The following is a 19954-nucleotide window of genomic DNA, read 5'->3' on the forward strand; positions in this document are numbered from 1 at the left end:
AAAAAAAAAAAAAAAAAAAAGGGGGGGGCTTTTCTCTAAGCAATCAAAAATCGAGTAGTGCACTCATATATTAACATGGATATCTCCCTAATCTATAACTGCAAAGAAATGAAAGGGTTAGCATAGAAAACGAATGAATGAAACGCCGGCGAAGTATGAACAGATATCCTTAACTTCTTAGCTCAAACAGACTCCTCCCCTAACTTCTCGTCATTGGTGCTTCCATTTTCCTTGCTAAGCTTAGATTTAGGAAAAGAGGAGGCTTGTTGTTTAGATGTTTTGGTCTGTTGCTGTTGTCTCAAGTTAAGGTAGGTATAAGCAGACATGCCCATTATAGCTGTGAATGCGCCATATAAACTAGTTTTGCCAGGATCGGCATTAAACAGGTAGTAATTCCCGAGAAGAATCACGCATGTTTTGAACTGTCCGAGTACAACATGGCTGACGGCAGAGGTAGCCCTGTTGAATTCAGAAAAACTAGACATTAATAGAAGCAGGTCATGTATTTATACCTCAAAGTACTGAAATTTGGGTGTGTTCAGCTATCCATATATCCAATGCATCAAATTTAAGCTATGAGTTAAGACGAATAACAGATATTCAAAATGGAAGAGATGTGCAATAACTTACACAAAGAGAGTTTTAGAGTTCCTCATATAACCAGTACTTCATCTTGGCGTATCAATCCTTTCAAACAAATTAATATTCGTGTTTTGATTACAAGACGAACAAACTAACCACATCTCAGAGAAAATTTTGGGGATAATCAAAGATCATAAAGCCGACTTGGGTAATCTGAACCTCAGAGACATGGAAACCAATCTATGATGATACTGGATCTATAGTTCCAGCCTAAACAAAAGGCCTTCAATCGAATTTTAATCTGAGCGTTTAAGTAGTTGGCCGTTTAAGTATTGGCCGTTTAAGTAGTTGGCCTCCAGATACAAGATTATAACAACCAGTTTACTGCTAGCACATTTGGGATTTCCCTTCAAGGGATTTCCCTCAAGGTTTTAAGACGTGTCTGCTAAGGAGAGGTTTCACACCCTTATAAGAAATGTTTCGTTCTCCTCTCCAACCAATGTGAGATCTCATAATCCACTCCTCTTGGGGGCCAGTGTCCTCACTGGGCCCGGTGACTAACTCTGATATCATTTGTAACAACTCAAGCCTACTGTTAACAGATATTATCTTCTTTGGGCTTTCCCTTTTGGGCTTCCCCTTAAGGTCTTAAAACACGTCTGCTAGGGAGAGGTTTTCACACCCTTATAAGGAATGCTTCGTTCCCCTCTCCAACCAATGTGGGATCTCACAGAGGCGTTCGTTTTCTTAGCACATTTTGGCTGTTCATAACTCCTTTGGCTTTGTATCTTGCATGCTCTGGCCATCTATATTTCATTTCATCAATGATAATTTATTTATCGCTGAAAACAGCGTGGAGAATGGCCTACAATAACACAGAACTGGCCTAACTTTTTACCTAAACATGACAGATGACGCACTAATTTAAGATACCGTGGAAGCTGTTAGTTTTATGCATGATACAGTCACGAACCTTCTTATCATATGATAAATCCTAAATGATGCATGAAACGAAACAAGATTTTACTAGCCTTACGGTAGAGATGGGATGTGTGCTAAGAAACTGGGGGTAAGAGAAAGTGAAAGAAACGACTTCCTTTCAGTCGCCAAAGTAACAGAGTGATACACAAGTAAAAAACTAAAAACCATCACATAGCGTTGAATTTCCATAATCCAATGATTGACAAGCTTCTGATCATATTCGAAGTTCAATTGAATCCAGAAGGAGAGGCTTCTTGAATTACACCTTGCCGGTTAGGTTGTTATTACACAACAATACACAATTTAGTTAATAAAAGAAAAAACATGCAAACAAACTTGATTGAACATTTTGCCCCTTATCACAGACAGTGCATCTAATAGCATATATAAGACCGAACATGTTGCTTAACGAAAAGCTGAGAATATCAGCATGAGAGTTCACATACCCGAGGGCTAAGGCACCAGACCACTGAAGCAAGAATCCCAGAATTGCTGACAGCAGAATAGCCAGAGTATTATAGTAGCTCCAATTGAAAGATAAAAAACCAGGCGGGTCTAAGAAAGGTATTAAAGCAATGAAACCGCATAATGTAATCGGTGTCGTCTTCCACATTAACCTATGACAAAATTTCAAGTTCAGATTCAATCCCTCGTTGGCATATAACATGAAAAAAGAAAAAGGATAAAATGCAGGATGAGTATTTGACATACGCCATGGCTGTCCAATTCTCCTGCTGTTGCAGACTGGACCAAAGAATCTTATTAACTGCACTAGGAATAATCCATGCCAATGCGATACAAGCACCAAAGAGATCAAACTGCAGATCAGTTACCGTAGCCACAGCAATACCAATAGATACCACTACAAGGGCTAGGACCTTGGCCACAGAGAGAAGATTCATCAGAATTAAGAATAAAGCTTAATGGCTTAGTCAGGGTTTGATTAAATGCCAGTGACCCAGGAAGACATAAATTTCAAAAATATTATACGGATCTATGCCTCATCTACTGATTTAAAAGTTTCTCCATTAAAAAAAAAATTGTTAGAAGAAATTTCTAACACAGTTCGATCTTCTCAAGTATGGTACTTCAAAAATATATTTCTTTTGCCTATCTGCTAACCTCACATTTTCTCAACTACAGCATCGTAGACGTCTCACCAAAGAAAAGAATTGCCTTTTTTAGTCATTTTTGGATATCTTTTCAAGAGTAGTATTTGAACGAGTGGACATTGAACCATCAGGATGTAAGTGTAACTCAACCAGGAGTTCAATATAAATACAGTTTTGAGATGGCATTGAACGTTTTTATTCTTATGCTCGGAGAACAAAAAAGACAAGGACGCCATGCTCCAAGACCATAGATTCGAAAAGTTAGATACTAATCTTTGTTAAATTCCATTAAAGGGATTTTCCACTTCAAATGTATGGCAGACCCAAATTTTACCTTACTAGTTTATGATACTGTAATAAGCAGGTCATAATAACATTAGAGAGGGTATATAAAACTTTTAGTACATATATGTGGAAGGAGTTTGGTTTACCTTGGAGTAAGAAACTTTCTTTCCATATAATATAAACTCTGCCAGTACAATTGATGGAGTTACAGCAATCTTTGCCATCTGATAAAACCCCACACTGGAGAATTGATTTTAGCATTCAGAACATCAGGAAACAATATATCAAGGAAAAGAGGATTGTTGATACTCAATTCTCACCTATTATACTTCAAGCTCACATTAGCAAGCCCTGTAGATAGCGACATAACTAAACCAAGTGTAAGTAGAGTCGATGAACGGGTAGTCTTGGATAGAGGAGATGCAGGAAGAACAGAGAAAAAGTTGAAAATAGCCATCAATATCCAGCTAATGAAATAGTGAATGAAACTGAGAAATATAGGAAACGTAAAGCCGACAGTCTTAAGCACCTGAGACACAGACAACGAAAAACGTCAGCAGTGTTACCAGCTGGAAAGATGACAATCAAAGGAAGTTAAGGTAAAACATTGAAATTAGATAGGCATTGGAATACCAACCAATTTATTCATGAAAATAATACTAACTGCAACAAAGAAATTGAACGTAAGAGCAACAGAAGGGCCACAAGAACGTTGCTGCTGACGCTTGGCACCTTCAGGCGTGCGAAATTTGCTAAATAACGATCCTCGCAAATCCTCAAGAGATTTTCCTGATATTACAAATTTGATCAATAATGTAAGTTGGAAAGTAAAACAAGACGAAGATTTCATGATTGAAGAACCTTCATCAGTATATATGTCTGATTTCATCTATACTACACAAATAATTGGCTTCTAAAATCAACTATTACTTCTCAAAACCAATTCCATCAAATACCACAACAATGTAAGATGTTTCACTCAGAGAGTATAAAAGTTTGATGCCCATTGTGTTGGCACATGCAACTAGTTGAACACAATAATGGTGGGGATAAACAGATAATGAGAAGGATTTCACAGTGAGCAATCAGTTTTAATGCTTCCACTTTGTTATATATCACAAAACAGAGCAGTAGACCCTAACTTAGCGGCTTCTAAGTACTCAAAAACAAAATGGCTAAGAAAAATCCAGATCTGATCGACTACAAACGCATTTGCACAATGCCAATCAGAAAACCAAAGGTCGTACCAAAGCCCCTGGCCACTCTGATCAAAGGCACGACGCCCTTCATGACGAGAGAAAAGGAAACAGAGAGCGTCTATTTGAGAAATGGTTAATACTTTTATTTAGGTAAAACCACTCAACTCGGGCTTTCTACATTAATTTCTCTATCTACAAGCAGTTAGATAACTACGGAGTCCAATGCGGAGCCGAAATTGAGAAGCCACAATCCGAAAAAGAAGGGGAAATCCGAAAAACTACCAGAATTGAAACGAAATATTAGAGATAAAGACGGAAAAAAAAATGGACAAGAAAGGAAGTACCCCTATGGCCGGCATCGCTATCCTTGCGCTTGAGAATCTTGCGCACATCCTTACTGAATAAGAGTTTGAACATCACGAAAACAGCCAGTAGCCGCTGCTAGTCAATGAGGCATGAAGTGGGAAGATGAGATTTGGCTAAGCTTTAAGAAGAGGGGTGATCGGGAAAGAGATGAAGAGCAGTGGCTTTGAAATGGAGCTGGAAATCACCCAAAAGCAGAAAATGGGGAAAGGGAGTAAGCCAGTGAAGTGAACGAATGAGTGAAAGAGGAAGAGATGGAGAAGAAGAAGGAGAGACGCGTGGGGAAAGAGAAGGTCGTTAATGGCGGAAAATGGAAGCAGTTGTCTAAGAGAGAGGGAGGCGGAGAAATTCACGCGCCTCCCCTTTCACAATCGGCGGACAGTTCTTCACATCCCCACTCCCTTCCAACTTGGATTTTCCCTCCATAAATTTTATTTATATATATATATATATATATAGATAGATAGATATATAGTTTCCCGAGCATAACTCAGCCCTCGTATCTCATATGAGTTATTGCTTTTACAATCTAGCACTAACGTAATCATAGGGTTTTTGTCGATCTTTCGAATTTGGTGGAAATAATAGATCACGAGTCTATTTCTATGTATACACGGGATTCTTGCAATATTGTTGAGGAAATAAATTGTTTGGCCCGAGACTCTTTTAAATAGAATATTGATATGACTATTAGTGATGATGACGTTGCTTTTGGAACTCCTATTTGTGTTCTAATAACGTGATATCATGCTAGAAAGGCACGAGTTCTAGTTCGAATTTGTTAAACGTGTTGAGGCCATCGCTTTTTGTGAAGGTATATCTAAAGCTCGAGACTGACATTTTTCCTCTTTAGGTTTAAACAAATTTTGTTTATCGTTTAGAGTCTCCCAACACAAAAGGCTACACATGCCAAAAGGGTTCGATGTTTTGTTGGTTCCATTCATGATCGGTTGCATAATTGTTACGAGAGATATCAATTTATTATAAGGGTGTGGAAAACCTCTAATAGTAGACGCATTTTAAAATTGTGAGGCTGACGACAATACATAATGGGTCAAAGTGAACAATATTTGGTAGCAGTGGGCTTGAGTTGTTACATGTTCCGTTCATGACTTCCTCTTTGTCAATGATGTTGACATAATTTATCAGTTGCTCGTGTGTTGACTTCTTATGCTCGTTGACGTAGGTCATCAATGATAAAATCACCCGCCATGGGTGAATTATGCTGTCTTTCAAATTATCACATTTTTTAATATCTATTTGATTCTTAAATTTAATTTCAAAAAAATATAAATTTCGTAATTTGAAAAATAAATTTTTTTTACAGGTAAATACGGTATCCAAAATAATTTTAGAAAATAACTATTTATGAAATTATTTTATGAAATAGGATTTTTTAAGATATGCCATTAAAATTTAAATTTCAACAGAATTCCCCGAAATCGCGATTAAAGAAGCCCCAACCGAATTCCCCACCCAAAATCGCAACAAAGCAAAAACAACTCCAAATTCCATAGCGAGGATCTTTGAATCCACTCCGGCCGAGAAAATGCCTCCCAGATCCGAATCCTACACCCAGATCTCTTCCGCCGCCGCATCGGCGGATTCTCCGATCTCCTCCATCGACCCCATCTACCACATCCTCCGCATTCTCCCATTTTCCTTCCTCCGTCCGCCGCGCCTCCGCCTCAAGCTCCCGACCTTGACACTCCCCTCTCCGATGACCGTCTACGCCCTCGTCCTCCTCACGTACTTCATGGTCGTCTCCGGCTTCGTCTACGATGTCATCGTCGAGCCTCCCGGCATCGGATCTATTCAGGACCCGGCAACCGGATCCATCCGACCTGTGGTTTTTCTTCCGGGTCGCGTCAATGGTCAGTACATCATTGAGGGACTCTCTTCTGGTTTCATGTTCATACTGGGTGGAATGGGAATTGTGCTCATGGACCTTGCTCTTGATCGGAATCGCGCTAAGAGCGTCAAGGTTTGGTATGCGTCTGCTGGGATTTCTTCTGTTGTTATTGCCTATGTTATGAGTATGCTTTTCGTTCGTATTAAGATCCCTGCATACCTTCGTTGATATACAGTAGAGAAATTTAGGATCTACTTCGAATTACTCGAAATTCCCTTTTGTCTCGAGGAACGGAGTAACTTTTTTGCAGCTTTTGATCTTATTTGTTACACATTTTAACATTGTTTATGACTTATTCAATGCTAAGCCAAGATGAAATCTTGTTCTTTAGGCTCTCTCCAGCTTCCCCAGCTTGTTTTAACTTGTGATTTCGCTGGAATTATACTTATCTGTGTGCTTTTCTATTTGACAATGTATTATTCCGAAGAACTTTTTGCAGGATATGAACCAAACTGGGTCTAATAATGGCTTAAAAGCTTTGTTTTGCTTACTCGGTTGATGCATTGTTCATGTTGTTTCTACTTGGATCATACTAGCTTGATCTTGTTGATTAGGTAGTTGACTACTAGCATGATCTCTAGCCAATTCTTTCCAGCAATATACATAAATCTCTAGTGACTTAATGGATGATTGATATCTCAACCAGATAATGAACTCTTCATTGATTTGAAGTAATGGGTTATGTTATTAGAACATGTTGACCATGAGAGAAGATTATGTTGGCTATGCAAGTCACATATGCTCCATGATCAAAGCCCCTTTCACAGGGCCCCTTTTTGTAACCCCTGCTTAGGATTTGGCAGGGTGATCCTTTCATCTCCTTGGACCTCTTTCTGTACCACTCTTACAGCCAAATGTTTTAGTGAAGAGTGTTTTGACTTGCATTATTTGCTGTGGGAATGCTAGCATTTTGATTACCTTAGAGTGGTACCGTTCAAACTCATTCCTTGCCGATATTGTTCTATTTGAACCTTTTCTTTTTAGGCTTTCCTTAACGTTTTAAAACGCATCTGTTAGAGGAGCCCAAACCCACCGCTAGTAGATATTGTTTCTTTAAACTTTCTCTTTCGGGCTTCTCCTCGGAGTTTTAAAATGTCTCCGTTAGGGAGAGGTGGACTTCCTCGGGTTCTAAAATGCCCCTCTATCAAGAGTTTTAAAATGCGTTGGATACCATAACTTAAGTTGATCCCATCTTCCACGGGCCCTGAAATTCTTACCATTCTATGGGAGATAGTTTCAATGTATGCATAGATTCGTAATGGTTGTATAAATTAAACTTTGGACTCTAAGTCTAAAAAGAGAGGTATATATTCATAGGCTCGATTTTATTCTTTTTTTTCTTTATTTTCTTAATATGATATTTTTAATATTTTCTCAATTATTTATTTTTAATATTTTCCCAATTATTTAAGTTTATTATCGTCTCTGAGAATGATTTATTAATATTGGTTGAACCTAAAGACATATTATTTATAGATACTTATTGATGAAGGAAGATTAAATCAAAATTTAATTATTAAAATTATTTCAATATTTTGACTTCATAAAAAGAGATTAAGTAATTAACTAACCATAGGTAATTATCTATTCTATTAAACTGTTAGAAGTAATTATAATAACTAAAAAAAAATTATTTATTTATATAAAATTTTGATAACATTCTATGTTTTAATTTATTTTATTCTGAATAAATTTAATTAATTAATTGATCTTCGTTTACAAATTTATTATATTTAATTATAATAAATCAATAATAATTTTTTAAAAATATAATGAATTTTTTTTATTAAATAAATGAATTACTTAAATACTAGTAATTATTTTAATTATTTAAAATTAAATAAGGCAATAAAATCTATGAAAAAAATGTTAACACTAAATGTATATATTCTATTGAGACTTTTTTTTTTCGTCATTCTTTTGAAAGGCATCGTAAATAAAATCTACGAAATACCAACCGATAACTGTAGAATACAACTAGCCGGAGGGAAGCTTGGGGGCTGCTGCAATGGCGGCGTTAACGAAGCATATCCATACTCACTTCTTCCAACCTCTTTTCGCTTCCTTCAATTTTCAGTCGCGCAGTTATCGGTCTCCCACACGAATCTCGTCGACTTTATCCTTTCGTAACTCTGATTCTCACTTTATTGAAGCTCTGAAACTCGTTGATGAATTCGACCCCGAAATTCCCTTGGAGAAGGCCGTCACTCCACCCAGCTCCTGGTACACCGATCCTTCATTTTTCGCTCTCGAGCTCGATCGTGTCTTCCACAGAGGATGGCAGGCCGTAGGTTCGCTTCCATCTCTAAATTGTTGATGCTCTTCTTCTTTTGCGATTCTATTTAATTGTAGCTTCATAGCGAGGAGATTAGTTGCTTGATTTCAGTGCGATCTGTGATTATAATGGAGATTATTTAACTATTTAGACATTCGAGCTCCTTAATTCTAAATCTCTCCCAGCCAAGTCATTTCGTTGATGTTAAGCGTTCAGAAACCATCTTTTAGTATTTCCTTCTCGTGATCTCAAGCTAGAAAGAGAATAGCTGCCTTCAGAGCTTGACAAATGGAAGAACTAAATTAGGAGAAGAAGAAAAGAGAGGATCGCCATGGTTTGATGACTCCTTTCATGAGCGGTTAGGGGTGATTTTCGAGCTAGACATATTTGCGAGTGGTAAGAGTAACTCAACCAGAGTCCAAGTGTGAAAGAGAACGAATGAAAGTTATCTGTGACCAAGTATAGCCTAAGCCCACCACTAGTAGATATTTTCTACTTTGACCCGTTGCGTATCGTTGTCAGCCTCACGATTCTAAAACGTATCTGTTAGGGAGAGGTTTCCACACCCTTCTAACGAATGTTTCATTCTCCTCTCCAACCGATGTGGGATCTCACAATCCATGCTCTTGGAAACATTCCTTACAAAGGTGTGGAAACCTCTCCCTAACATACTCATTTTAAAACCATGAAGCTGACGACAATACGTAACGAGTTAAAGTAGACAATATCTGCTAGTGGAGTGCTTAGACTGTTACAAATGGTATTAGAGCCAGCCACCAGGCAGTGTGCCAATGAGGACGCTGGACTCCGGGGGTGGATTGTGATATCTCACTTCTGTTGGAGAGGGGAACCCCACATCGGTTGGAGAGAGGAACGAAGCCTTCCTTATAAGGGTGTGAAAACCTTTCCCTAACAGACGCGTTTTAAGACCGTGAGGTTGATGGCGATACGTAACAGGCTAAAGCGGACAATATGTACTGGTATATGCATTAACTGAGAACTCTTGATGGAGTAATTCTTGATGGGGTTTCTCATGCACCCAAAGCAGGCTAATCCCATTGAAACTATGTACTCTTTGTTTTACACCTAATGCAATATGCTCCCTTTTTTCCTCTTTAGATTACAACTCTGACAATACTAATGCATGGATCATCAACTTCTTCTGCCCTTGGCTTGTCAGGATATGTTGAACAGTTGAAAGATCCCCATGATTTTTTCACAGGCAGGTGTGATTAATTGTCTGTTTCCATTTATTACCAATAGAATAAAATCTAAAGAGCAGTAATTTAACCAAATATGGGATGCTAGAGATATGTGTTCTTCCCCACCATAGCTGGTCTGTAAAATTTGTTTGCTCTGTCTCCTTGTCCATGGCAGGTTGGGAAATGTAGAATACGTTGTCTGCAAAGATAATAACAAGAAGGTTCGTGCATTTCACAATGTCTGCCGCCATCATGCCTCACTTCTTGCATCTGGATGTGGGAAGAAGTCCTGCTTTGTGTGCCCATATCATGTGAGTTCACTTGCATATCTTCCTGGGATGTGAGATTCTATATATATGTATTGAACAGGGTTATTCCATAATTTATGCAGGGATGGACATATGGGTTGGATGGAGGGCTGCTTAAGGCGACTAGAATAAATGGAATTCAGAACTTTGATGTAAATGTATGTCATTATAACCATTTTGATATAATGTTTCTGAATGGCTTAATGGTTGGTTGATTTATTTAATGGAGATTAGGATTTTGGGCTCGTACCGTTACCCGTAGCGACATGGGGGCCGTTCGTTCTTCTCAATCTGGATGAAAAATTATCATCTGAGCTGGTTGTTGATGAAGATGAAGTGGCACATGAATGGCTGGGAAGCTGTGCAGATTTGCTGAGTTTAAATGGAGTTGATGCTTCTTTAAGTTTTGTCTGTCGACGTGAATACACCATTGAATGTAATTGGAAGGTATAGTCCTTGCATCCTTCTAGAAAAATGGTCATATATGGTTGACACGATCTGTAATGGCTCAAGCCCATCACTAGCCGATATTGTCTTCTTTGGGCTTTTCCTTTAGGAGGAGAACGAAGCATTCTTTACAAGGGTGTGGAAACCTCTCTCTAGTAGACACATTTTAAAAACCTCGAGGGGAAGCCCGAAAGGGGAAGTCCAAAGAGGACAATATCAACTAGCAGTGGACTTGAAATGTTACACCATGGGAGGGAGAACGAAACATTTTTTATAAGGGTGTGGAAACCTCTCCCTAGTGGACACGTTTTAAAAACTTTGAGGGGAAGCCCAAAGAGGACAGTATTTGCTAGCGGTGGGTTTGAGCTGTTACATCTTGGGGGAGGAGAACGAAACATTTTTTATAAGGATGTGGAGATCTCTCCCTAGCAAACGCGCTTAAAAACCTTGAGGGGAAGCCCAAAGAGGAAAATATCTGCTAGCAATGGTTTGGACCGTTACACAATCCTTATGGGTTTTGGCTTTTTGTAGGTTTTTTGTGACAACTACTTAGACGGAGGGTATCACGTCCCGTATGCACACAAAGGGCTTGCATCAAATCTCAAGCTCGAGTCATATTCTACCGAAGTACGTTGACTGTTCATTTAAAATTCATTACCAAACTACTGTTATAGCATTATGCTTTCATACAATTTGCTGTTTTAGTGTCTGTTTACTTCGGAGTATAACATGTGATGTAGATATTTGAAGCTGTTAGTATTCAAAGTTGTAAGGGTGGGGGAGAATCAAAAGGCGATGATTATGGTCGACTTGGACCAGAAGCACTATATGCTTTCGTATACCCAAACTTCATGATAAATAGGTAATTCTTGGATACATCAACACATCTGGCTCTTTGGCTATTTATGTTTCGAGACGTTTTGTGCTGATGTTCGTCTCGTCTCGTCGTTTTCTACGTTATATAACAGATATGGACCTTGGATGGACACTAATCTAGTACTCCCACTCGGACCTCGAAAATGTCTAGTGGTTTTCGATTATTTTCTCGAAACACCTTTTAAGGTACTTCCGAGTCTTTCAAACTAATGAATACGCTACAAATTCTCACTTGTGTTCTTGATATATTAAAAAGACTGCTCGGTTAACACGAAAACTCAGCAAAAACTGAGCTTGTGTTATCAAAGTTTTTCAGTCCATTCGAGTTTATACGTTTTCTCTTGATTTCACGTTCAGAATGACGAATCGTTTATACAACAAAGTTTAGAAGACAGTGAAAGTGTGCAGGTATTACAAACAAATCCACCCCTTTCCTTCAATTCAGTTGTTCTTTCTCTCTTACACATTGGTTCAAATAATTTTCAGATTGAAGACATTATTCTGTGTGAAGGTGTTCAAAAGGGTCTCGAGTCGCCTGCTTACAAGTTCGGCCGATATGCTCCTTCGGTCGAGAATGCGATGCACCATTTCCATCGTCTTCTTCATCTTAACCTCACAAAATAATTGTCCTAGTGTTACTAATCTGAACTCATAAGTAAGGTATCTTTTCTCATCTCATCGTTTTCATTTTAACTCTTTAACATATGATTACTCGACATCGGATGTTCTGATGGTAGTGTGAATAGAAAGTTATTTGATTCCAATTGTCTAACTCGGAATACACGTTGACTTATAATTGTTGTAACTTCAATTAAATTTGTGGCTAATTTAGACAATTATACAATTAATATGGCAAAATATTGTAATCAATCAGGATATTTAATTTTCAACCGTTTACAAATTTAATTATCGTTTATGTCAACCTAAGTTTTTAAATTTTAAAAGGCATTTTAATATAAAATTAAAAGTTTTCAAAATCAAAATGAAAATTACTTTATTCAATTTTATTGATTTATTTTTTAAAAATTAATTTTTTGGTATTCAAATATATTGAATACCAATATGAGTTTAATTAAGTGGTAATTTATGTATATTTATTTGTAATAAAATAAAATAAAATAATATACGGATGTTTTTATAAAAGGAAATGAAATTCACTTGCTTATGAGTAATTTATTTGACGGTAATAATTTAATTTTATCATAAAAAGAAAATAATTTAAAAAAGAAAAAAAAGAAGAGAGAGAAAATCAGGAGAGGGAGAGTGGGAAAAACCCGGGAAGAGACCAACTCATAAACCCTAGCGCGAAGGAAGCAGTCTTCTTCTTCAACGCGTGAAGGCGCATGTCCCGAACCCTAACCAACTCTGTAACTCCATCTCTTCTCGCCTTCAAACCTCGTCAAGTTCTTCTCTCCCACCACGCTATGAAGCAAAGAATCGACGCCCAAACTCCCAAGTCTGCCGATGAAGCCGCATCCTTACACCCGGAGCAGAGGACTCTTCTTCTTCACGCTGTAGCCTTCTTTTTGGAGCACAATGGCTTCTCCAAAACCCTAAAAAAGTTTCGTTCCGAAGCGCAGATTGAGGTCCGTACTTCTTCGCACTGTAGCACTTTATCCACTGGTTAATTTTGTATTATTCACTGGTTGCCCATTATGCTACGCAATTCATGTCGCTTGCTAGATGAATCACGTAATCGAATCCCATATTACGGAGTTGGTGGCTAAATCCTATTCATGAGCTTCTCATTCGAAATGTTTGCGTTTTCTTCGAATAGTCTGGTTTAATCCTACTTTCATAATTTTATAGAACAAGTTTACTACTAGTTCTTTATAATAGTCTGAATTACTCCAAAAAAATTTACTCCGAGACCTTCTATTTGTTGTTAGATGGGGATATGTGGTGTTATTTTACTGTAATTTAACTTGTTTCTAGTTTGGATTCTTATTCTCTCACAACTTCTTTCATTTCAAAAGTTAGTTTCGGCCGCGAATATCTTTATTGAAACAATTTCCATTTCTGTTGCTATTCGTGCAGAAGGATTCTTCAAAGGAGTTATTGCTTAGTCTCGAAGAAATGTGCCACAAGCATTTTAAGAAAGGGTAGGTTCAGATATTCTCTCTATTACTGTCTGTTAATGAATGAACGTGTAACTTAATCAGAGATGTGCCTCAATCTTAGCATTTTAAGTATAAACATGTTAATGAACGTGTAACTTATTTTCAACGAAATTGCTGGTTCTGCTAAGCATTTAAATTAGTTCCCATTTGTTTCATAATAGATGTTCATAAATCATTTATCTATGTTCCAAGTGATAGCATTAGTGACCATGGTAATTTTCCAGATTTTGACATTTCATCGTCATTCTAATAGTCTCAAGCTGCATCTTGTTCCTTTTCTTTTCTATTGAGTTCTTTTGCCTCAATCTTATTAGATCTTGAAATAAATTCGTTTATCTAACTTAAAATTCTAATATGCAGTAGTCAAGCCGTCACACCCCAAAATAAACCAGGTATCCTCATATTGTCTACGTTTATATACATTTATTAATTTTGCTATGTTTTTTTTTTTAAATTAATACAACATGAAATTATCGATCTTAAATGCACATCTCCTTGTGTTGGTTTTGATCTAGTAGATGAAGAAATGGTGACAGAGGTTACCGATGATAGGGTTCCTGAAGAACAAGAGGAGCCTGCAAAGAAGTCCAAGGATAAAAAGAAAATAAAAAAGAATGCAGTTGCAGATAAAGAGAAATCAGAACCTGCCCATGTGGAGAGTTTGAAAAACTCCAATGGCACAGAACCTTCCGAAGGCACTACTGTCCATGAGGAGGCAGGAAAGAAATCTAAGGATAAAAAGAAAAAGAACAAAGAGAAGATAGAGGCTGTTGCTACAATCCCCGATGATGTAACTGTTTCAAGAGATTCTCAAGCTGTAGACTCAAATGGATTGAATGGTAATGTTGCCACTCTTGACGAAAAGGTTGTCAAATCCAAAAGTAAGAAGAAAAAGGATGGTCGACATTTAAGTGACACAAATTCAAACCAGCTAAATGATGGTACCAAGATGTTAGATGAAGAGGAACACAACGACAATTCTAAGAAGAGGAAAAGGTTGGCTTCTGAAGATAACGACAGTCATGCTGTCGATGAGAAAGAAACCGAAGATGTCAAACGTAGAAAATTAGAAGGTTCAAAAGGATGCAATGATGGTGTGCTGTCTACAAAGGTTGATGTAAATGAGCTTTCTCAGGAGACAGATGTTGAAAAAACCGCAGAGAAAACTTCTTCAAAGAAACCTTGGAAGAAACCTTCAAATGGCTCAACTGAGGTATGTTAAATATTGTCATCACATATCTACGCAAATATTTTGATGTTTGCAGAAGACCCTCCAAAGATATGAAAAACATCATTAACTTGTCAACTCCACCAGCAATCCAGCTCTTCTACTCCTAAATTTCTTCTCCCTTTGAGAGGTGCCTTTTTTATATACAAAAAATTATGTTTATAGCATTTTGTGATTCTAGTTAGAAACAAGTGAATTCTACAAATTATGATTGTAGCCAAAGACCAGTGATCATAAGGGTGTAGTGGGATCAATGTTTGAAATTTCAATCCTCATCTTTAGCTCAGAGGTTCATTTAAATTTGATAAAAATTCAACTTTAGCTGATATAATATGATGATATGATTGCAGCCAAAGACCATTAATGCGTTCCAAAGGGTAAAAGTAGATGCTGTGACATTTGCTGATGAGAAACTCGCAGATAATTCATACTGGGCGAAGGTGTGATTTGCTGCTTATTATGATGTTAACCTTTTTGCTGCTGTCTTTTCAGTGGGTTCTTTTGTTTCTTACTTGTAATCTATGATACTGCGCAGGGTGGAGCCGAGACTGGGTATGGTGCAAAAGCTCAAGAGGTTCTTGGCCAGGTTAAAGGAAGGTATTTTTCATGAGTTTTTTTCTCTTTTCATTTCTACTTAAACTTCTAGCTCAGAGTGGATCATATTACTAATTTCGATCATAAACTTCACCGAGTCTTGTGAAGGGAATTTCAATGTATTTTCTGGTTCATGAAACGGTTTCGTAATTCAAATTTACTAATTTCGTAGGGGTTTTCGACATGAAAAGACGAAGAAGAAGCGTGGATCATACCGAGGCGGAGTGATAGATCTGCAATCTCACTCAGTAAAGTTCAATTATTCTGATGAGGATTGACCATATTTTAATGGGATTCACGATTCTGGTCTTTAACTGCTTTTGATCATTCATGAATGAAGTTTCCATCTCTGAAAAAATTTTGGTCGTATGTTCCTCCATAGAGTAGAAACTCTAAAGAATTGATGTCCAATATTTAGCATCATATTTTTTTTTTTTTAAGGAGTCCATGAATATGCCTCATCGATTTTGAACTTATTATTAATCCACTTTGTAGTTCTCCACATGATTTCTTTTTTAAATTTTTTTAAAAAATACGATATATATTTAAACCATAGATCGAATAGTACTTAAATTATATTAGATATCATTTATGATTTTTGTTGAGTTAATATGTGAGGTTCCAATTTCTGTTATGGAATTCTTTCCCTAATAGATGTATTTGAAAGAACTTTGAGAGAAAGTTAGAGAGAGAAAGTCCAAAAATGACAATATTTATTAGCAGTAGATTTGGACTGTTTCAAATGATATTAGCATTGAGTAGTCATTAGACCTAAAAACAATATTTGCTGTCAGGAATGTTACTACGTAATACATTCTTTGAATGTTGTATTCTTTTTTATTATTATTTTTAAATCATATTTGATTGTATTTAAATATGAGAAGCATTTTGTAAACATTAAAATGAAAAAAAAAAAAAGAAGAAGAACCAATTGTTAAAAGCAATATATTTAATTAAATTAAAATAATGGAATATATTTTCAGCCTCGTCAAATGACTAATTTCATATATTTTAATTCTAATATACGAATAATTAGATTTTTTTTTTTTGACATGAAATATTATTTTATTTCTATTAAAAGAAATAAAATTTATATTTTAAAATTAAGCTTTTCTTCTTTTTAGTTTTTTTTTTCTTTTCTATTCTGTTAGAATTAATAATTTATCTCGTGACTAGGCTTACAATTTTCATTAAAAGTTATTTTAAAAATAAGGTAATTGAAAAAAAAAACATAAAATCAAAAGAAGTGAGAAATATCCTAATTTTAAGTATTTATCGGAGTATTTATTAGATATTTGAAAATTTTAAAAGAGAACTTAAAATGAAGGATTTATAATTTAACTTAAAAAAGAACGAAACTTACTCCAACGGCTGAGATTAATCGTAAATAGATTAGAAGATTTTGGGCCGTCGATGACGAAGGCCTCGAAACTAAGGATCCTTTTAAAACCCTAGACCCACTCTGCTAGATCAACCCTTTTCGCGCAAAGACCTCCGCAGCCGCAACTTCGACCATCTGAGCAAGAAGTATGTTTCTCTATTTTTCTTCATTTTCATCTCTTATTATTGTTTCTATTTCATGATTTCTAAGAATCTGTAGTAATCGTGAGTAGTGTTGACGAGAATCGCAATGTTTTTCTTATTTTGAAGAATGTCAATGGTTTTTATCTGCTATTGTTCTGCCTTTTGTTTTGTGATTGATTTAGGTTTTGGGTTTTTGATCTTACTTTGGTTTCGTTAAGAGAAATGAGTGCGGAAGGAGTCAAGCCTAACCCGGTGGTTCCGGAGTCCGTGTTGAAGAAGCGGAAGAGGAACGAAGAATGGGCTCTGGCTGAGAAAAAAGGTCTAGTGGCTGCGAAGAAGAAGAATGCTGAGAACAGGAAACTGATCTTTAACAGGGCCAAGCTCTATGCCAAGGAGTATGATGAGCAGCAAAAGGAGTTGGTTCGTTTGAAGCGCGAGGCTAGACTCAAGGGCGGATTTTATGTCGACCCTGAGGCCAAGCTTCTGTTTATTATCAGGATCCGAGGGTGAGTCCTTTTTAGTGAGAAATCATTCTTTTGGACTGCTTGAATCGTTTGTATCAGCGTTTTTATTATGCTTTTGGATTTTCAGTATCAATGCTATTGACCCAAAGACTAAGAAGATTCTGCAGCTTCTGCGTTTGAGACAGGTAACAAGTACCCCATGGATTTCATCTCACAGACAATGAATTTAGACAATTCCTTCAAGTGGATTTTTGTTCGCTTAGTTTAGTTTCAATTTTATCTCACAAATAAATATTATTTGATGCATAATAGTTCTGCCATTGTTAGTTTCTATCTGTTTCTGCACTCTTCTTATACAACGTATGGTAGTTAATTCACTGATTTCTTGTAGAGTGGGTCTAGCCTTGTTCCTGATCACTTTCCCTGACAGTGGTCTTGGAAAGTCCCTGAGTTTGAAAATAATAGGGTTCTGGGTCTCAACTGTTTCCCTGACAGAACCCATGTTTTTGTAATTTCATTTCTCTTAGAAATATATGCTTCTGTCATTGAATCAGTTCTTTTTGGTAGTTTACTTGAAAGATTTTGTTTCTGTATGTTTAATTTATGGTGAAGAAGGCTGTGACACTAAATTACTTATTGGGTTTTGACTATTATATTCTTCTGTGCTGTAGATTTATATGCAGCTTCGCATGCGCATGTATCATGTTAATATTAACATTTTGACGTAGAAACACTCCTGAAATTATAAACCCCTTGGTTGATTTTGTTGGAAATCTGTTCATTGCAAATATATCTCCATGTTTTACCCCTCACACGATTACCAACCCTGCAGATTTTCAATGGTGTCTTCTTGAAAGTGAACAAGGCAACATTGAATATGTTACACAGAGTGGAGCCATATGTTACATATGGGTATGTTTCTCTTGTATCTCCTTGTTCTTTTGATTTTCTAGATATCAAGATTAACTCGTCTTGTTTTACTCAACTGATACTTTCAGGTATCCCAACTTGAAGAGCGTTAAAGAACTCATTTACAAGAGAGGCTTCGGAAAACTCAACAAACGAAGAACTGCTTTGACTGACAACTCCATCATTGAGCAGGTTTGTAGCTTAAATGAAATCAGTGTTGCATTCTGTTATATAAACTACTACAACTCTGATGGGTTTGTTTGTTCCAGGCTCTTGGGAAGTTCGGAATTATTTGCACAGAAGACCTCATCCATGAGATCTTGACAGTGGGACCCCATTTTAAGGAAGCCAACAATTTCCTGTGGCCCTTCAAGCTGAAAGCTCCTCTGGGTGGTCTTAAGAAGAAGAGGAATCACTATGTGGAAGGAGGTGACGCCGGGAACCGCGAGAACTACATCAACGAGCTAATCAGAAGGATGAATTAGGTTTTTACATTTTGTGTTGTTTCTCCAAAGTTTATGGATTTATAGGTTTTTTATCATTTGAAGTATCGGTTTTGGAATCAGAATGTTTTGCTACTATTGTTTCATCATTAGTGTACTTTTATCCTCCGAATTATTATCGTTGAGAACGGTTTAAATTTTGATTTTATTCCATAAATTTTGTGTTTCCCTTTTATTTTATTTATATGTCAGGACTCTCGTGTTCTTGATTGCCATTTTCTGGGTTAAAGAGATTTTCACTTCCTTTCTCCTGGGTAGTAATAATTCCTCTTATTATTGTTATTATATTTAGTAATTTAAATCTCATGAAATAAATAAATTACTAATATTATAATTTTCATAGTGGTTTGTTTAGAAATAGATTTGAATCTTTTTTTTTTTTTTTAATGGTAAAAGAGTCAAATTTTAACACTAAAAATGCAATGATTGTTAAAATGTTTGTATTTTGTATGTTTTAATTTGAAATATACGAATAAATTAAACTTTTGTGTTCAAGCTTATCGAAATATAATCATGTCGCCACGTGTCCAGCTGTGGTTTCTCCTGCCGGACACGTGTTCCTGAATTTGGCATTAAAATGGCGGAGTCTAGAGGAGGGGAGGCGGTGAGCAGCGGAGAGAGATGGAGGCGAATCACCAAAAGCAGTCTCCACTGCAACCACAAGAACAACAATCGAAAACGGAATCCAAATCAAACGACGGCGGGAGAGGTAACGAGACGATGGATCCGACGACGAAGCTCTTGATTCGTGAAGCAATCGTTGCCGGCGAGAAGGGCGGTGGATAGGAGGCTGACGACGCCGCGGACGTCCTCGCCTTCAACAGATCAGTGAACAAAATTGACTGCTCTCTGGAATGAATGAATGAGGTCTGTGTTTCAATGTAATCCTCCTCTGTTTCATTTCTTTAGAACAAAATTGACTGTTCTCTGGAATGAATCACGAACTCAAGAACTCCATTACTTCGCTTGGTTTATATATATCTATCTATGTATATATATATATATATATATATATATATATATATACTGAACAAATAAAACGTGGTTTACGTGTTTTGATCCAAGTAAAA

General features: G+C 36.7%; 4 protein-coding genes and 1 pseudogene across 8 annotated transcripts; 4 read left to right on the plus strand and 1 right to left on the minus strand.

The window, feature by feature from the left end:
* Positions 1-6: 6 nt before the first annotated feature.
* Positions 7-4936, minus strand: LOC111429631 (nucleotide-sugar uncharacterized transporter 1-like). The gene is made up of 7 exons (XM_023065559.1): positions 4504-4936; positions 3598-3749; positions 3281-3489; positions 3107-3200; positions 2275-2441; positions 2010-2180; positions 7-459 (listed from the first exon to the last, which is right to left on the minus strand). Exons 1-7 carry the CDS (start codon positions 4574-4576, stop codon positions 183-185), a joined length of 1143 nt encoding a protein of 380 aa, XP_022921327.1. The 5' UTR covers positions 4577-4936; the 3' UTR covers positions 7-182.
* A 1020-nt stretch (positions 4937-5956) lies between these two features.
* On the plus strand, positions 5957-6909 carry LOC111429635 (annotated as a pseudogene).
* A 1441-nt stretch (positions 6910-8350) lies between these two features.
* LOC111464984 (choline monooxygenase, chloroplastic) lies at positions 8351-12358 on the plus strand. Of its 3 annotated transcripts, none has more exons than XM_023109271.1 (10): positions 8351-8725; positions 9890-9935; positions 10087-10222; positions 10303-10377; positions 10454-10666; positions 11198-11293; positions 11407-11528; positions 11635-11728; positions 11900-11950; positions 12029-12358. In XM_023109271.1, the coding sequence occupies exons 1-10, from the start codon at positions 8443-8445 to the stop codon at positions 12164-12166; spliced, it is 1254 nt and encodes a 417-aa protein (XP_022965039.1). In that variant the 5' UTR covers positions 8351-8442; the 3' UTR covers positions 12167-12358. The 3 variants fall into 3 exon arrangements, with proteins under 3 accessions (XP_022965039.1, XP_022921325.1, XP_022921326.1); XM_023065557.1 differs by having other exon boundaries at positions 8652-8725; positions 9829-9935; XM_023065558.1 differs by lacking the exon at positions 8351-8725 and adding an exon at positions 8968-9105 and having other exon boundaries at positions 9829-9935.
* A 409-nt stretch (positions 12359-12767) lies between these two features.
* On the plus strand, positions 12768-15988 carry LOC111430107 (nucleolar and coiled-body phosphoprotein 1-like). 2 transcript variants are annotated; one of them, XM_023066268.1, is made up of 7 exons: positions 12768-13128; positions 13580-13644; positions 14023-14054; positions 14178-14875; positions 15241-15330; positions 15426-15487; positions 15657-15988. In XM_023066268.1, the coding sequence occupies exons 1-7, from the start codon at positions 12886-12888 to the stop codon at positions 15760-15762; spliced, it is 1296 nt and encodes a 431-aa protein (XP_022922036.1). In that variant the 5' UTR covers positions 12768-12885; the 3' UTR covers positions 15763-15988. The 2 variants fall into 2 exon arrangements, with proteins under 2 accessions (XP_022922036.1, XP_022922037.1); XM_023066269.1 differs by having other exon boundaries at positions 14181-14875.
* A 917-nt stretch (positions 15989-16905) lies between these two features.
* LOC111430031 (60S ribosomal protein L7-2) lies at positions 16906-19057 on the plus strand. 2 transcript variants are annotated; one of them, XM_023066146.1, is made up of 6 exons: positions 16906-17011; positions 17227-17514; positions 17600-17657; positions 18305-18384; positions 18471-18573; positions 18651-19057. In XM_023066146.1, exons 2-6 carry the CDS (start codon positions 17231-17233, stop codon positions 18864-18866), a joined length of 741 nt encoding a protein of 246 aa, XP_022921914.1. In that variant the 5' UTR covers positions 16906-17011; positions 17227-17230; the 3' UTR covers positions 18867-19057. The 2 variants fall into 2 exon arrangements, with proteins under 2 accessions (XP_022921914.1, XP_022921915.1); XM_023066147.1 differs by lacking the exon at positions 16906-17011 and having other exon boundaries at positions 17208-17514.
* Positions 19058-19954: the final 897 nt, after the last annotated feature.

The sequence above is a fragment of the Cucurbita moschata genome, unplaced genomic scaffold, assembly GCF_002738365.1.
Source record: "Cucurbita moschata cultivar Rifu unplaced genomic scaffold, Cmos_1.0 Cmo_Scf00032, whole genome shotgun sequence".
Classification (NCBI taxonomy): Eukaryota; Viridiplantae; Streptophyta; class Magnoliopsida; order Cucurbitales; family Cucurbitaceae; genus Cucurbita; species Cucurbita moschata.

Coding starts and splice junctions, on each gene's coding strand:
- LOC111430031 (XM_023066146.1), top strand. CDS start 17,231: ATGAGTGCGGAAGGAGTCAAGCCTAACCCGGTGGTTCCGGAGTCCGTG. Junction 17,515..17,599: donor TTTATTATCAGGATCCGAGG/GTGAGTCCTTTT, acceptor TTGGATTTTCAG/TATCAATGCTATTGACCCAA. Junction 18,385..18,470: donor GAGCCATATGTTACATATGG/GTATGTTTCTCT, acceptor TGATACTTTCAG/GTATCCCAACTTGAAGAGCG.
- LOC111430107 (XM_023066268.1), top strand. CDS start 12,886: ATGTCCCGAACCCTAACCAACTCTGTAACTCCATCTCTTCTCGCCTTC. Junction 15,331..15,425: donor ATAATTCATACTGGGCGAAG/GTGTGATTTGCT, acceptor GATACTGCGCAG/GGTGGAGCCGAGACTGGGTA. Junction 15,488..15,656: donor CTTGGCCAGGTTAAAGGAAG/GTATTTTTCATG, acceptor CTAATTTCGTAG/GGGTTTTCGACATGAAAAGA.
- LOC111429631 (XM_023065559.1), bottom strand. CDS start 4,576: ATGTTCAAACTCTTATTCAGTAAGGATGTGCGCAAGATTCTCAAGCGC. Junction 3,490..3,597: donor TTATTTTCATGAATAAATTG/GTTGGTATTCCA, acceptor TCTGTGTCTCAG/GTGCTTAAGACTGTCGGCTT. Junction 2,181..2,274: donor GAGAATTGGACAGCCATGGC/GTATGTCAAATA, acceptor ATTTTGTCATAG/GTTAATGTGGAAGACGACAC.
- LOC111464984 (XM_023109271.1), top strand. CDS start 8,443: ATGGCGGCGTTAACGAAGCATATCCATACTCACTTCTTCCAACCTCTT. Junction 10,667..11,197: donor CCATTGAATGTAATTGGAAG/GTATAGTCCTTG, acceptor GGCTTTTTGTAG/GTTTTTTGTGACAACTACTT. Junction 11,529..11,634: donor CCAAACTTCATGATAAATAG/GTAATTCTTGGA, acceptor GTTATATAACAG/ATATGGACCTTGGATGGACA.